This window comes from Balaenoptera musculus, chromosome 7, assembly GCF_009873245.2.
Source record: "Balaenoptera musculus isolate JJ_BM4_2016_0621 chromosome 7, mBalMus1.pri.v3, whole genome shotgun sequence".
Taxonomy (NCBI): Eukaryota; Metazoa; Chordata; class Mammalia; order Artiodactyla; family Balaenopteridae; genus Balaenoptera; species Balaenoptera musculus.
The window spans coordinates 51,252,723-51,269,624 of record NC_045791.1 but is presented as its reverse complement, the minus strand read 5'-3'; the positions used below and the strand labels follow the sequence as shown (position 1 = coordinate 51,269,624).

At 35.5% G+C, this 16,902-nt stretch overlaps 1 protein-coding gene across 1 annotated transcript in view; it reads left to right on the top strand.

Moving 5' to 3' along the window:
- CCDC173 (coiled-coil domain containing 173) overlaps nt 1-14,870 on the top strand; it is a 31,790-nt gene extending 16,920 nt beyond the window's left edge. The window contains exons 5-9 of the mRNA XM_036858257.1: nt 139-295; nt 5,014-5,153; nt 7,199-7,391; nt 8,129-8,293; nt 14,493-14,870. Of these exons, the coding sequence (XP_036714152.1) occupies nt 139-295; nt 5,014-5,153; nt 7,199-7,391; nt 8,129-8,293; nt 14,493-14,837 (1,000 nt within the window). The 3' untranslated portion in view covers nt 14,838-14,870. The remainder of the gene's footprint in view (nt 1-138; nt 296-5,013; nt 5,154-7,198; nt 7,392-8,128; nt 8,294-14,492) is intronic.
- The last annotated feature ends 2,032 nt before the right edge of the window (nt 14,871-16,902 follow it).

Here is a 16,902-nt window from a genome sequence, read left to right as displayed (position 1 = left end):
CTGTTCTTGTCCCAAAAGAAATCCACAAGTTCTCCTTTACAGCTTCAAATCATCCCAGGTAAGAATCTAATTCATTTCTTTAAAATATATTCTATTTTTCTGCGTCGCTCTCAGTTATAATTATGTTTTCTTCTTCAGAATAAAGGAACATGAAGAGGAAGAAGAGAGAAGGAGAAAAGAGGAAGAAAAGGATGCTGAGGAAATAAAGCAACAGAATTCATTATATGAAATAGAAATGAAAAAAAAAAGAGGAAAGAGGAAAGAAGAGATCAATGAAAGCAGGAGACTATTTTTTGTAAGTTGAAAATACTTCAAAAATGTATCTCTTCAAAAAATGTACAAAGTCCAATGCCAAATTTTTAATATGTTTTTTATAAATAATAGTGGTATAGAAAACAAGTTTGCTATTAAGTTGGGTTTTTAAGTGTATGTTGTGGGGAGCTATATTTGCTGTTATTTCATTTGGATGTGCTCTCATTCATGAACAAGAATTAAGAGAATGAGACTTTTTAAAAATGAATTTTGTTATCCTAAAAATGAGAGTTGTTATGAGCAATGAATGGGGTGATATGTGTTTGGTATCTCCTGCACTATTAATATGTGCTGAATAAATGGTAATAATTATTTTATGGTAGATGCAATTTATTTTGTAATTTTTTATATTCATTTCTTTAAAGTTATTTTTAATTCTTAAGTAACATATATACAGATTTAAAACATCAAACGTCACCAAAATGCTTAAAAGAAGAGTAACAGTCATTGCTTCACTCCTTCTGCTTCTTGGAAAATTATATTCTAAATAATCTATATATTTTAGGGACTTCCCTGGTGGCGCAGTGGTTAAGAATCCGCCTGCCAATGCAGGGGACACGGGTTCGAGCCCTGGTCTGGGAAGATCCCACATGCCACGGAGCAACTAAGCCCGTGTGCCACAACTACTGAGCCTGCGCTCTAGAGCCCGCGAGCCACAACTACTGAGTCCGTGTGCCACAACTACTGAAGCCCACGCGCCTAGAGCCCGTGCTCCCTAACAAGAGAAGCCACTGCAATGAGAAGCCCACGCGCCACAATGAAGAGTAGTCCCCGCTCACCGCAACTAGAGAAAGCCTGCGCGCAGCAACGGAGACCCAGCGCAGCCAAAAATAAATAAATAAATAAGTAAATAAATTTAAAAATAAATAAATAATCTATATATTTTAAAAAATATATTCAGCTTTAAAGATATGTATCTTGATTTATCAATTTTAAACATTTTCTGTCCCTCTGCCCTGGTAGTTGAGGATTTAGCTCTTTTCTAATACTGTCCGCTTCCCATCCTCCTCTTTCCTCCAAATCATCATGGCATAATTTTAGTTTAATCAGTATTATGATTATATAAATATTGTTCTCTGAAGAGCTAAGAAATATACTATGATTATAATTTTTTGCTTCCATAAATGTTTTTCTGTGGTTAAAATAATTCTCATTGTTTGCATTTGCTTTAAAGCTGTATACCTCAATTTTTTCCGTATGTTCAGTACATTCTGCCAAATGGTTAATGATATTAGTTTTCAAATGTTCAACTAAGTGATATTAAATTATCTATGGTTTTCTTGGAGCTCCCCCATCCAGAGTCCTCCGTCCTTCTCTTCCTTCTGGACTGTTTGCTCTCTAGGCCTGCTGCTCAGCTGTCATTCTGGAGCTTCCCTGTGCCACTTTCCTGGGTCTCAGCTCCTATTTCCTGAATCTTATGCCTTCCTCTTTCTTGGTTTATTCCTTCATCTTGCTGAAATACATCTTTTTTTTTTAATATTTATTTATTTGGTTGCACCAGGTCTTAGTTGAGGCAGGTGGGCTCCTTAGTTGTGGCTCCAGGGCTCCTTAGCTGCAGCACTGGGCTCCTTAGTTGTGGCAGGCAAACTCTTAGTTGTGATGTGCATGTGGGATCTAGTTTCCTGACCAGGGATCAAACCGGGCCCCCTGCATTGGGAGCATGGAGTCTTATCCCCTGCACCACCAGGGAAGTCCCCTGAAATACATCTTTGAGTAGCTTCCGAAAAAAGGGTATAGAGGAGGTAAAAATTTTGAATTCTTATCTGGAAAGGTTATCATCTAAAGTAACGCTTGCTTTGGGCTTCCCTGGTGGCACAGTGGTTAAGAATCTGCCTGCCAATGCAGGGGACACGGGTTCGAGCCCTGGTATGGGGAGATCCCACATGCCGCAGAGCAACTAAGCCTGTGTGCCACAACTAAGGAGCCCGCAAGCCACAACTACTGAACCCAAGAGCCACAAGTACTGAGCCTTTGTGCCACAACTACTGAAACCCACGCACCTAGAGCCTGTGCTCTGCAACAAGAGAAGCCACCGCAATGAGAAGCCCGCGCATCACAACAAAGAGTAGCCCCTGCTCTCTGCAACTAGAGGAAAGCCTGCGTGCAGCAACAAAGACCCAATGCAGCCAAAAATAACTAACTAAATAAATAAATTTATAAAAAAAATAAAGTAATGCTTGCTTTATAGTTTGGATGTAGAATTCTGGGATCAGAATTCAGAGTTTTGTATTTATGTTTTCATAATCATCTAGCTTTCAGTATTGCTATGGAGAAATATTATGCTATTTATGGTCTTCATTCTATGTATGTGCTCTGGTGTGTTTTGTTTTTACTTCCCTTGTCTCTCTTTCTCTGAAAGCTCTGAGGGTCTTTATCTCTGCAGCTCTAAGATTTAACAGGGACATACCTTGTTTAGGTCTTTTTCATTTTGCTGAGCACTCAGTTGATGCTTCAACCCATAAATGCATCAAGTTTTCTTATTTTATTTCTTGTATAATTTTGTCCCTTTCTATTTTGTTTCTTCCATTCTAGAACCCCTCTGATTTATATTGGACTTTCTGAAGTGATGCTCTAATTAAAAAAAATATTTTCTCATATTATTAGTTAGGGTAAGACTCAAAAGTGTATAACAGAAAACCCAAAATAAAGAATGTAAAAAATTACAAAATAAATTGCAACAGTACCTTTATCTGAAGTGCAGAGGTGGTCATGCCAAGGCTGATATGGTACCCCCAGAATGAAGGGGGAATGAGACAGCTTCTCTTTTTTTGCTTTGCTATTCTTGGAACATAGGTGGCTTCTGTCCTCAGGATTGCCTCATGGCCTTGAATAGCTGCTGGAGCTCCTGGCCACATTCCAGGCAGCAAAAAGGAGAAAGGATGAAGGACAAAAAAGGATTTCCTAACTATCTGTCCTCCTTTTAAGGAACTTTTTCAGAACTCCCACTTAACAATTTCCATTAAATCTCTTTGGTTGTAATTTAGTGACACCTAGCTGAAAAGAAAGCTTGGAAATATAGTCTTCTAGCTGAGCATATTGCCACTCTGAACAAAATCTGGGTCCTGCTACTAATGCAGAAGAGAAGAAAGACTCTTGGGTAGGCAATTAATTGTTCCTGCCATTTTTGGTTTTTGTTTGACTTTGAGAGTTTTTCTCAACTTTGTCTTCTAAATCTTCTATTGAATTTTTAATTTTAGCTATCAAAATTTTAATTTCTAAGAGTTTTACTTGTAATATTATTATTCCTTTTGCATAAAATCTTATTCTTGGTTCATGGATATATTTTTATCTTTCCAAGTCACTTTGGAATAGGACAGACCTTGTTTTGTATGCTAACTCTGCTACTTACTAGCCATGTGATCTTGAGCTGAGGCTTTCAATTTTTAAAAATCAGGATTAACTTTGTGTTAACTCTGGGCTTTTCTTATTATAAAAAATCTGTATGAACATTTACAATAAACTTAGAAAAAAACAGTAAAATAAAGTTTTTAAGAAATAATTCAAAACAATCACTTTTAAGAGTTTGATATTTTCATTACCTTTTCATGTCAACTAATATATCTCCTAACCAGATTACAGCTTTGAAAAGTAATATCCCATAAAATAAAAGAGTACTTAAGAGTAGTAGGTACATAGTAGACCCTGAGTTATAAATACAGTGGAATATTAAATATTATACCTAATAACTTTTACCTTGAATTGATTTCTACTTATAGTAACAGAAAGCACTGATACATCTGTGTATCCAGGCTGTTGTGATCAAAGACACCTATTTTTATGATGGCTAATGCAGGTCAGGTTGTAGAATTCTAGAACCCCTCTGATTTATATTGGACTTTCTGAAGTGATGCTCTAATTTAAAAAAATATGCTTATATGAACAGATTTTTATTCTTTGTTAAAAAACTGACCTATTAAACATTTTTTAATTAGAATATACATCTGTATAATTTTTTGTATATGCACAAAAAGAAAGCCTGGACAAGAAAGTAGTTTCACAGTAATTGAGTCTGGTGGGTGGAATTAGGAATAGGCAGATGGTGGACGTGGTAGGAAGGACGCTTTACACTGTGTGTTTTTAAAATATTGTAAATTTGTGTAGCATATGACTATATTAACTATTCAAACATTAAATGAATGTATACATATTTACTGTATTTTATCCGATTATAGAATTATTTTAAATTCATATTTGTAAAGAAATGAGATATTTGAAAAGAAATACAGAAAATTAAGATGTGAAAGTCACCTATAATCTCATACCCTAGAGGTAACTACTGTTAACATTTGATACATTTCTTCCAGTTATACATTCATTATAAACTTGTATTTATATATATTTGCAAAACTAAAATACTCCATGGTAGTGTTTTATATTCTGCTTTTTTCTCCTACTTACTGATTATGTTATTTGTATCTTCCCATGTCTTTGAGAGTGTAATTTATTTAACCGTTTCTCCATTATTGACTATTTAGAGGTTGTTTCCAATTTTCACTATTATAAATAACTTTGAGGTGAAGTGCATGGTAGGTACATAAAACGTAATGTCCAGCTCTGATTATCTCCTTGGGATAAACTTCCAAGAGAGAAATAATTGTATTAGAAGCTGTGACCATTTGACATTTGATATCGTATTAGATACCTATACATTGAAAGATACTTTTCTTTGTGATAGGATAATACACAATTTTTTCCTCCAAGGAACATTTGAATGATAAAAATACCATCAAAGCTGTAGAACGGCAGCAGCAAGAGGAAGAAGATGAAAAGATTAGAAAATTTATCAAAGCAAAAAAGCGTCTTACACAAATGGGAAAAGAAAAGGAAGCTGAAACACACAGGTCAGCTTCTAAAATAATTTTTGTGATTAATAAAGCACTGTCTGAAATTATTTTATTTTAAATCAGAAGTTGTGATGTGAGAGTAGTCTTTAGGAAAAAGGTCTCATTATTTATTTCAGGGCGTTTAGTGACATGGTGATTTCAGCTTGGAGCATGTGAGTTGGGGTTCCCTTGGAATATTGATGACATCTGTGTGGTAGATAGATGGTTGGAAATACTGAAAATCTCTGCTTTAGGAGAGGGGTATGAGCTGGAGGTGGCTTTGTGAGCCATTGATGTACAAGTGGGAATTGGAACTGTGGATACAGGTGAGCTCACCTAGGGGGAGTAGGTAAGAAATGAAGGTGACATAGTCCCTAGGGAAATCCATAGTTAAAGGTCAAATGGAGAATGAAGATAATATGAAGACCAAGGAATAGTTTCCAGAGAATGGAGGAAAAGCAGAGAAACAGCAAGGGAGTGGGGGTGGATACTCAGTAAGAAGAGAGCAGTCATCAGTGTTAGATCACTAGAGGGATTAAATGAGATTTTAAAAATGAAGCACCCATCAGATTTAGAGGTCATTGCTTACCTTATTGAGCAGTTTGGGGTGAGATGAGGGAGGAGACTTAACAGTACATCGTGTTTCTGTCTAGACCATGCTTTTCACTTGTGCGAAACCCTCTGATGGCTTTATATCACACTTAGAGTCTTGACTATGGCCCATAAGGCTCTACATCCATCCTAATTCCCAGCCGACCCCAGCCTCCTCTCTCAAACCTCATCTCTTACTGTTCTCTCCTTCTTTCCCTCTTTGTCACTCACACTGGACTTCTCCTGTACCCTCTTTGGGGAATGCTCACCTCCTTTAACTCTTTCAGATCATTACTCAAATATTGCCTTCTCATTCAGGCCATCCCTGACAATGTTATTTAAAATTACAAGCCCACACCCCACATTGCTTATCACTTTAACTGCTTTCTTTTTCTTTGTTGCATGATACAGCACTATTTTAATTATTTATTTTGTTTGCTGTCTCTCTACCCCCCAACTATTGTGAAAGCTCCATGAAAGTAGAGATTTTTAATGTTTTGTTTACTGTTATGTCCCAGTACCTGGAATAGTCCCTGGCACATAGTAGGTAATCAGAGTGTTTAAAATATTGTTTTTGAAAGCCTAGATGAAATGTCACCTTTTCCATGAAGCCTTCCTTTTTTCTCATTTGCCCACATCATTTTCTAGCTTTCTCATGGCATTTATCACCTTTTGCCTGCATAGTTATTTACATAATTGTCTTTTCTCCACTTTAGATTGTCATTCCCCTGGGGCATGTGCTATGTCCTTTCTCATTGTTTCTCCCATGTTGCTTTGCAAATTCACTCAATAATCAGTGAATATGTCACAATTAAATTTAAAAGTATATTTTGCCCAATTTCCTTAACGAAAATGCCCCCATTCCTTTAACAAACATGTAGTTATTGTTGATGATGTGCCAGGCACCATGCTTGGCCCTGAACTAGAGAGAGGACTTACCCTGTCTCTGACCTTGGAAATCTCACAGTGTAAAAGGAGAGTTATTTATCTTCATATAAACAGATGAAGTCAATAAAGTGCTATGAATAGATTGCAGACAGGGCATAGTAAGGATGAATTTATTCAGGATTTTGATAGCTTTTTCTGTTTTTGAGGTTACATTTAAAGAAAGGCCTTTGACTTATTTTTATAATCTATGCCTTCAATATTAGAGCAAGTAGGATAGTCTAATAAAGTATTTAAAAATATTTTTCATGTGGAGAATTTTACACTTTATTTCCTATACACACACATACACAAGATCATACTATATGCATTATTCCCTTTGGATTTTTAGAATAGACTTTATTCTAAAAATAAAGTATAAAATAAAGTATTAAAAATAATTTCCACTTAATATATGAAAGGAGCGATGGGGCTCCTTTTCAGTCTTGTAAAAGACTATAAAATATCTGACTCTCTAAATATAGTATATTGGCTCCATAAAAAATCCATTCATGAAGACTTGACAAGTGATGGTTATTTTGTTATAGGCTAATGGAGGAACGGAGAGAAAGAATAAATAACTTCCTGAGTAAACTAATGAAAGAGAAATTTGACAATGAAGATTTGATTATTGCTAGAGATACTGCAGAAGCTGAGGCTGAATGGGAAAAAAGAGAAAGAGAAAAGTATGAAAAAAACAAAGCAGAATTAAAAGCAATTGCAGAACATAGAGCTCTTGTGGTAAGCAATTCAATGATGACAAATAAAAATCAAAAAACAAATTTGAGCCCTTTACACTGTAGTTTCTCCTAACTTCCTACTAATATACTCCCTCTGCCTCCCTGACAAAAATGAGCAGATTTGAAAAACAATGTATAAATTATCTTCCTATAGTTTTGAAATCAGACCATGTTTACTTTCTAACAGAAGATGACATGGTAGACAATTACAAATAAGATTTTTATAGATGCAAAGTAATAATAATCTCTTCTGTTTCAGAACCATCTGAAGTGCAAAAAGTTATTCATTTAATATACCTTTCGTTTGAATGTTTTTAAGACAAATCAAGTAAAAATTACCCCATTGTGTTTCTGTATATCTTAATCCTTCAGAATTTATCTCCTACATGACTGACTGTCATAAGATATAAATTGGATACTTTATAAACATTGTAGCAATTAATTTTTTACCTTACAAATATTTCCCTACCCTGAGATGGTCTTGCTTTTCTGTTCCTGTATTTTTTAAAACCAGTATCATTCTACTTACGTTTTTTATTGTGTTTCTTGATATTAAGGAAATAGAACAAAATCAAAGTAAACTGGCCATGTGGAAATCAGTCCATGTGTGTCCAATTTTCTGCCCCTGCATTGCTCCTGGCTGACTTTCTGCTTAGAGCTTTCTAACTTTGTCCCTTATTGAAGGCTGTTGGTTGCTAAAAATGGTTTTAATTTTTTCCTTTGCCTTTTATCATCTAGATGAAAAATAAAGAGGAAGAAGAAAGACAAAGAAAAATAGAGGCTAAAGAACAATTGTTAGCTATCCTGAAAGCAGACCAGATTTTCTGGGAGCATGAAAAGGAGAAAAAACGGAAAGCTGATAAAGAACGTCGAGAAGTTCAAGATGCCCATATTCAGCAAATGGTAATTATTCCTAAATGTTTATACTTCTTTTAGCAATAAATATGTAATATAGAGTTCATGATAGTTTTCTGTTTCCCAAAGCAGTTTCCTTTATCAAGTAAGAACAGATGGTCATTATGGTTATGACACGATAAAATGTATTAAAAATGTGAAGAGTTAGTTTTTGTTTTTATGGGTATTGAAGTTCTCACACTAGGTTTATGTCTTTTGCACAACTATTTATCCTTCTTTAGTTTCTATTGTGTTTTGATAAATATGAAAGAAAATACAAATGCAAATGACAGGCCATGATGCTTCCTTTACTTTTTCTGCCTCTTTAAAACCACTACCCAGAGAATATGTTGATTGGGATCACATAGGTTTCATATTTGAGGTGAGTGGGGGTCCCAGAGATTTTAGAACATGTATGGAGGACCTGGCATCCAATCATTTGTGTCTAAAAACTGTTTTCCAGAATAGCTGTACCATTTTCCATTCCTACCAGCAATGAGTGCAAGGACAAGTTGCCCCACATCCTTGCTAACACTTGTTACTGCCATCCTTTAATTTTTAACTATTCTAGTATAGTGTTATCTCATGGTGTTATTTTGCATTTCCCTAATGACTAAAGATATTGAACATCTTTTCATGTACTCTTTAGTCATTTGTGTGCCTTGTGAAGTGTTTATTTAAATCTTTTGCCAGTTTTTTAGTTGGGTTGTTTTCTTTTTTCTTTTTAAATTTATTTTATTTTTGGCTGCATTGGGTCTTCGTTGCTGCACACGGGCTTTCTCTAGTTGTGGCGAGCGGGGGCTACTCTTTGTTGCGGTGCATGGGCTTCTCATTGCAGTGGCTTCTGTTGTTGCAGAGCATGGGCTCTAGGCGCGTGGACTTCAGTAGTTGTGGCACACGGGCTCAGTAGTTGTGGCTTGTGGGCTCTAGAGCGAAGGCTCAGTAGTTGTGGCGCATGGGCTTAGTTGCTCCGTGGCATGTGGGATCTTCCCGGACCAGGCTCAAACCTGTGTCCCCTGCATTGGCAGGCAGATTCTTAACCACTGCACCACCAGGGAAGCCCTGGGTTTCTTTCTAATTGTTGAGTTTTAACTTATTTTTTTAATGTGGTGAAATATACATAACATAAAATTTACCATTCTAACCAGGGGTCCCCAACCCCTGGGCCGCAGACTGGTAGCAGTGCGTGGCATGTTAGGAACCAGGCCACATAGCAGGAGGTGAGCAGTGCGCGAGCAAGCGAAGCTTCATTTGCCACTCCCCATCGCTCCCCATTGCTTGCATTACCACCTGAATCATGGCTCACGTTACTGCCTGAACCATACCTCCCCCTTCCATCTGTGGAAAAATTGTCTTCCACGAAACCAGTCCCTGGTGCCAAAAAGGTTGGGGACCGCTGATTCTATTTTTAATCATACAGTCCAAGGGCATTAAGCACATTTACACTGAGGTGCAACTGTCAACACTGTCCATCTTCATAACTTTTTCATCATCCTACTCTGAAACTCTGTACCCATTAAGCAGTAACTCTCTGTTCCCCTTCCTCCCAGTTCCTGGTAACCAGTGTTCTACTTTTTGTCTCTGTGAATTTGCTTATTCCAGGTACCACATATTAGTGGAATCATACAATATTTGTCCTTTTTTGTCTGTCTTATTTCACTGAGCTTATGTCTTTAAGGTTCATTCATGTTGCTGCATGTGTCAGAGTTTCATTCCTTATTAATGCTGAATAATATTCCATTGTACATATATACCACATTTTGTTTATCCATACATCCATCAATAGATATTTGGGTTGTTCCCATTTTTTGCCTATTGCAAATGCTTCTGCACATTGGTATAAGATATCTGTTTGAGTCCCTGTTTTCAATTCTTTTGCTTATATACCCACAAGTGGAATTGCTGGATCATATGGTAATTACATGTTTAATTTTTTTCAGAACCACCATACTGTTTTCTACAGCAACTGTACCATTTAACACTCTGACCAGCAATGTTCAAGGGTTCCAGTTTCTCCAAATTCTCAACATTTTCTGTGTTTGTTGTTGATTATCATAATGGATTTGAAATGGTATCTCATTGTGGTTTTCATTTGCATTTCCCTCATGATTAGTGATGTTGAGCATCTTTTCATATGCTTATTGGCCATTTCCATTCAGTCTGAAGACTTCCTTTAGCACATTTTATAGCACAGGTGGGCTAGCAATAAATTCTTTCAGTTAATGTTTTTCTGGAGATGTCCTTACCTTGCCTTTTCATTGGATATGAAATTATTGGATATCATTTTTTTCAGCCTTTTGAATGTTTGTTCCAGTGTCTTCTGGCCTTCACTGTTTATGACTAGAAATCTGCTGTCAATCATATTGTTTGTCCCCTATATGTGATGTGTCATTTTTCTCTTGAAAATGAAGTTTTTTCTTCATTTTTGGCTTCCTGCAGATTGACTATGATGTATTTTCCTTGAGTTTTTTCTATTTGGGATTTGTGGTGCCTCTTGGATGTGCTAGTTAATATCACCAAATGTGGGGAGTTTTCTATTATTTCTTCAAATATTTTTCCTGCTTCTTTATCCTTTTTTCTTCAGGGACCCAATTTGCACATACACAGAGACATCTGATATTGTACCAGAAACCTCTGATAATTTTTAGTCAATATTTTTCTCTTTGTTCTTCAGATGGGATAGTTTCTATTGACCTACCTTCAGATTCACTGATTCTGATGTTGAGCTCATCTAGTGAATTTTTCATTTCAATTATTGAACTTTCAACTCTACAGTTTTCATTTGATTCTTTTTATATTTTTTATATTGTTTCTATTTCTCTGATTAGATTCTCAGCTCACTCATTCTGAGCATATTTCCTTTAATTCACTGGATATATTCATAATAACTGCTTTGAAATCTAATTGCTAAAGTCAATATGCAGTTTCATTCAAAGTTAGTTTCTGTTTCCTGAGAATAATGTAACACGTTTCTATTTCTTTGCAGGTCTAGTAATTTTTGGTTGAAAACTTGACATTTTATAGAATATGTTGTAGATTCTGTTTTGTTCTGACAGTTGTTGTTTTAGTAGGCAACTGCTTTCCCTGGACGCAAGCTATGAAATCTGTTTTCACCACAGAAGGTAGCCTCTGATGTCTTTGCTCACTTTTATTTTTTAAAGCCTCGACTCCTAGGGTTCCTCACTGTACTGGTGTTGACAGTCATCCAATAATATGGGTAGAGTTTATGTTCAGACACCTTCAGCCAGTAATGTTTTTACTCCTACCCCTGCTATGCAAGCTGTGGGCAGGTTGAGGGTGGTAGTCCAAAGAACACTAAATTCATAATTTCTCCCGGGCTTTTTTTGCCAGGCTCCTGAGGTATCCTATGTGAATGTGTTTTTTTTTTTTTTTTTTTTTTTTTTTTATAAATTTATTTATTTATTTTCGGCTGTGTTGGGTCTTCGTATCTGTGCGAGGGCTTTCTCTAGTTGCGGCGAGCGGGGGCCACTCTTCATCACGGTGCGTGGGCCTCTCACTATCGCGGCCTCTCTTGTTGCGGAGCACAGGCTCCAGTCGCACAGGCTCAGTAGTTGTGGCTCACGGGCCCAGTTGCTCCGCGGCATGTGGGATCCTCCCAGACCAGGGCTCGAACCCGTGTCCCCTGCATTGGCAGGCGAACTCTCAACCGCTGCACCACCAGGGAAGCCCCTGTGAATGTGTTTTATCAATTAGCCAGGGATGTCTGTAGAGTTTATCATTTCAACTCTTCTCTGTCTCATTCCAGAATCTCCCCTTTCAATTTCTAGCTGCTTTGCCACTCAACCCAAATAGAACCTGACATCATTGTCCAGTTAAATTGCAAGTTTTCACCTCCTGAGCTGGAGGGATAACAATGCCCTCCAAAGAATGCCAGAAACTTGGGGTTCTTACCTTCTGATTTAGTAGCAGTTTTTCATGAAAAAACACTTCTCAAGTAGTTGCCTGTACATGGTCACTTACCAGTGCTCTGAAATGGTTGATTTTAATAATTTGTAATAATAAACTTGTTTTATGTGGAGAATAATTGGCCAACCTCCTCATGTGGCCATTATCAGAAGTAGGATCTGCCATATTATTTTGAAGCAAATTCCAGATATCGTATCATTTTATCAATGTATATTTCAGTATCTATCTCTAAAACTCAGGGACTCTTTAGAAATTAACATAATCACAATTCTGTTACAACATCTAAAACAATTAACATTCAAAAATATAAAACAATTAACAGTCAGCATTTAAATTTCCCCCAGATTGTCTCAATGAATATTTTTTAGAGTTTTTTGTTTTGAGAATAAAACAGGGTCCATATATTCTATTTGGTTGATTGATACGTCTTTCAAGTTTCTTTTAACCTATAACAACTCCTCCTCCACCCCCATCCTCTGTTTTTGTCTTAGGTTCTCCCTCCTTGTCTCCATTATGTTTATCTTGCAATTTATTTGTTGAAGGAACAGGGTTTCTTATCTTTTAGAATTATTATCGTCTGCATTTTGCTGATTGGATCCCTGCAGGGTAGTATTGTTCCTCACATTTCATGTAAAATCTAGTTTAGGTCAGATTCAGGTTCAATTTTTTGGTGAAAATTCCTCATAACTGGTGTTGTGTATTTCCATTAGAAGGCATGTCATGATTGTTGTCTCACTTTGTGTGATACGAACAGCCTTTGATGATTGTTACCTAGATTTAATTCATCAGGTGGAAAAATGTTAGTATTGTCTCCTTCCTTCTCATCGATTTGCTGAAGTTTTCAAAGAAATTTTCATGATCAGCAGTTTCTCTGAAGTACAATTTTAAAAGACAGGATAAATATTTGATTCTTTAACTGTACTTTCGAGTTTTCAAAATAATTAGCTCTCTAGTATCCTCCAAAGGTATTTGTTACTTTACCCCCATGTGTTTTAATTTTTAGGATTTTAAACCAGTATTTTAAAAGTTTCTTTACAAATCTGTATTTATGCTTAATGTATATAAAGTTTGAGGGACCAGTCATATATTCCATTATGGTTACCTTTCCTTCCATTCTCATTTCTTTTCTGTACTTCAGATATTTCTCCCTGTTCCCTCAATATCTTTCTACAAAACTGCTACCAAACCAATACAGTATAGCCCAACTGCTCCTTGTTAAGATCCCAAATTACAGCATTTTACCACTGATGAGATTTCTGATTTTTTCCTAATGTTATTGAATGTCATATTCTATTTTTTCAAACTCCTAGTATCCTATCCCCTATTCAACAAATAGCATGAAAGCCTATTTTGAAATGTAACACTAACAAAAATTTGGTATTTTGTATTCATATGGTTGTTTTATTTCCTCACAAATTTCAATTCCTGGTAGATCTATCAGGTTTAAGCTACTGTTTTATGCTTAAGTGTTGGTTACTGAGTTTGAAATATATTTTCATGAATACTAAATATATTCATAAGTAGACAAAAATCTTGATTTTTGATAAACTCAGCATTTCTTAAAATGCTTCTGAGAAGACACAATGAAAAGGTGTCAACCAAAACTTTATAGAAATCTTTAAAAACCCATTAGTCACCTCATATGAGCAGTTAAAAGAACAATGGTTGTGTAAATTATAAAGTTAAAAGAAAAAAATTGAAATGTTAGTAAACTGGTCTTTGGTAGGTAGATTGCTTACTTATTCTACCTAGCTCCAACATTGATAAATGTCACTTGTTCCAACTTCAAATTCTTAGGAAAGAGAATGTAACTGGTTTAACCACTTAATTCAGATATTCATTGCAGACTTCATCTTATGTGGCTGAGTCACATGGTATATCTGGCTGATTTGGGACAGTGGGTTTGGGTGCATTCCTTCAGGACAGTGGATGGATGGGGACAGCAATTGGTATGTTTCTACACTTGTCAAAGTCACATCTTCTAAATGGTAGAAACAGGATTTTAAACTTGGTTATTTGATTTTTGATCTTAATTGCATGCTGCATTGTTTGAAGATGTACCATCACATAATACTGAGCCACTACTTTGAACATGATACTATTGTGAGAAGCACGGGAGAATTTCTGAAATAAACTATAGTATATAGTTAAGTCAGGACTTGTCAAATATCAGTGAGTTTAGAAAGCTCTATCTACAACTTCAAATGCTACATATATTTAGAAAATTGATTTTTTTTTTTTACTAATACAAAGTATATTTTTTTCTTTCCTTCCCAAATAGGCCAAAAATAAATTTAATGCACTGCAAGCAAAACAAGCAGAACTAGAGTACTGCAGACTTACTGAAGCTCTTGTGGCTGAAAAGGAGAAGGAATTTCAGGATTATGCCAGAGAAGTAATTGAATCTGAGTCTGAATCAACAAACAAATATATTTATCCTCTTGTAAAAGCTGTACAGGAAGGACCTGGAGGTGGTCGTGGACCAGTTTTTGTGGACAGAGGTGTATTAAGACCCAGCTATCAGGCAAATGATATCACTGGAGTCCAGCTCCCTTTTTATATCTCTCAGGGATCAAAATATAATACTTTTCAAAAGTCTAAGGGAAGGCTAGGTTTTACATGGTAGAAAAAAGTTTATTTTTAAGAAGACTAAGTCATAGCTAATATTATGAGCTACAAATTCAAGTGAATTATATGCTTATAATGTTAATAAAGCTGCTTTTCATCTAAGTACAATTATGTCTGATCTAATTGATTCTTCCCCACTCAAGATTAAGTCAGACTCCATTTTTTTTTTTCAGACTCCATTTTTTATTTTGATAAAACACATACACAACCAAATGTAAAATTTTAGCCATTTAAGAATATTCAGTGGCATTAAGTATATTCATAATATTGTACAACTGCACCTATTAGTACACAACTGCTCTGATCCGCTAATTTGATAAAAGAAACCATAGCTAAAATTTGTGGCAAAGAGGTAAACTGGAACTAGGACATTTTGGGTATTGAGAGGACTTGGTGGGGTGGGGGAGGTGTAAAAATTATGAATCCGCACTTAAAAAAGGAACACAGTACTAGGTTAGGAAATATGTTTAGGAAAGAAACCTAGAAAGCAATGAAAATAGAAAAAGCACATTGAAACTAAAAGTATTTTAATAACAAATTTGCACAGTCCATATGAAGCACTCACATTTTACATATTCTCCTGGCTTAATAAAACATTTAAAAACACTCCAGAATTTGAGAGTTTAATAATATTCACCTGCTAACACATATAAACCACTGAATGGTCAGAACATTTTTACTTAAGCATATATATTTTCAGTGACTAACTCTCAAGTTAACTAGGTTCATTTTCCCTAAATATGTCTAATTTAAATAAAACCAAAAATAAACAAGAAACCAAAAACTAGACAATCTGTTTTACAAACTCAATTAACATTTATATGGCTTTACAATGGTGTTATATTAAAGCTGGCAGGCACAGAATATAATACAGTGTTCCCGCTGCTGAGAAATCTGGAGGAATTAAAAAGCAAATAGTAGCATTCCAGTTGGCAGTAATGCAAATTCCATGTATAACCTTAAAAGTCTGCTGAGGCAAAAGACACCTTGCAATGTGAAGCACTATGATTAAACAATTACACTAGAAATTATTCCTAAACCTGGAAATTGTCACTGCTGGCTTAATTCTTAAAAGAAGTTCAGCATTGTTAAACTCTTTGCTCAGTTTTTTCCTAATACAATTTCTGTATCCCCATGGGTAAAATAAAAGTATTATTTTAATTATCTTCATTATTTAGCTTTTAATAAAAATAAAGGCCGAATAAGCTAATACAATGATTTAAAAAATACAAAAACAAACTGTTTATGATAGTATAGTTTATTTTATACAATGTTTAACTATAAAAGTTGATAGTTTCAGAGTTTAAATTCTGTAAAATGCAGTTTGCAGAAAACAGTTTTAACAGTTACTAGACTAATGATAAGAGAAGCAGCATTTTGAAACTAATTATACAATTGCAACAACAGCTTTATTCCTAAATTTCATTAAAAAAATATACATCACAGTGACTTCTGAGCTAGGAAAAGAAGTGCATTAACTTCATTTGTTTTTCCCTTCCATAAAGAGAGCAGCCATAACTTTTAATATCCCCACATACAAATACCCAATTCATTTATCCTTCAAAATACTATAAACACACAAAGGGGGAACAAAATATACAGCATGTACTTTTGGTAAACATAGGAATTTGCTTGAAAAAGGGGGGCAGGGCAGACACACAAATCAATCCCACCACTCCCCCCAGTACATAAAAACAAACAAAACCCCTCAACAACTCCCTTCTCCGACCTTGCTGATGGAATTTTTCAAATTCCATAAAGGTTCAAAGTGTGATGAAAAAAACTGCCACCCAGAGTAAAAGCAAAATCAACTACTAAAACCATACTAATTTGTTCCACACACTAACCTGAAAACAAATTAGAACTGTCAGTAATTACTACTACTGAAAACATGAGAAGCCCAGTGTGTTCCTGTCCCCAATATTAAGAAATTTTTACTTTTCAGCTTCATATCTTCCACTGAATACAGAATCAAAGGCCATTAGGCAAAGCCAATATGAATCAATATTACACTTGTGCAAAGATGGATTTATAAGACAAATTCTTTGAAACTTCTCTGAGGG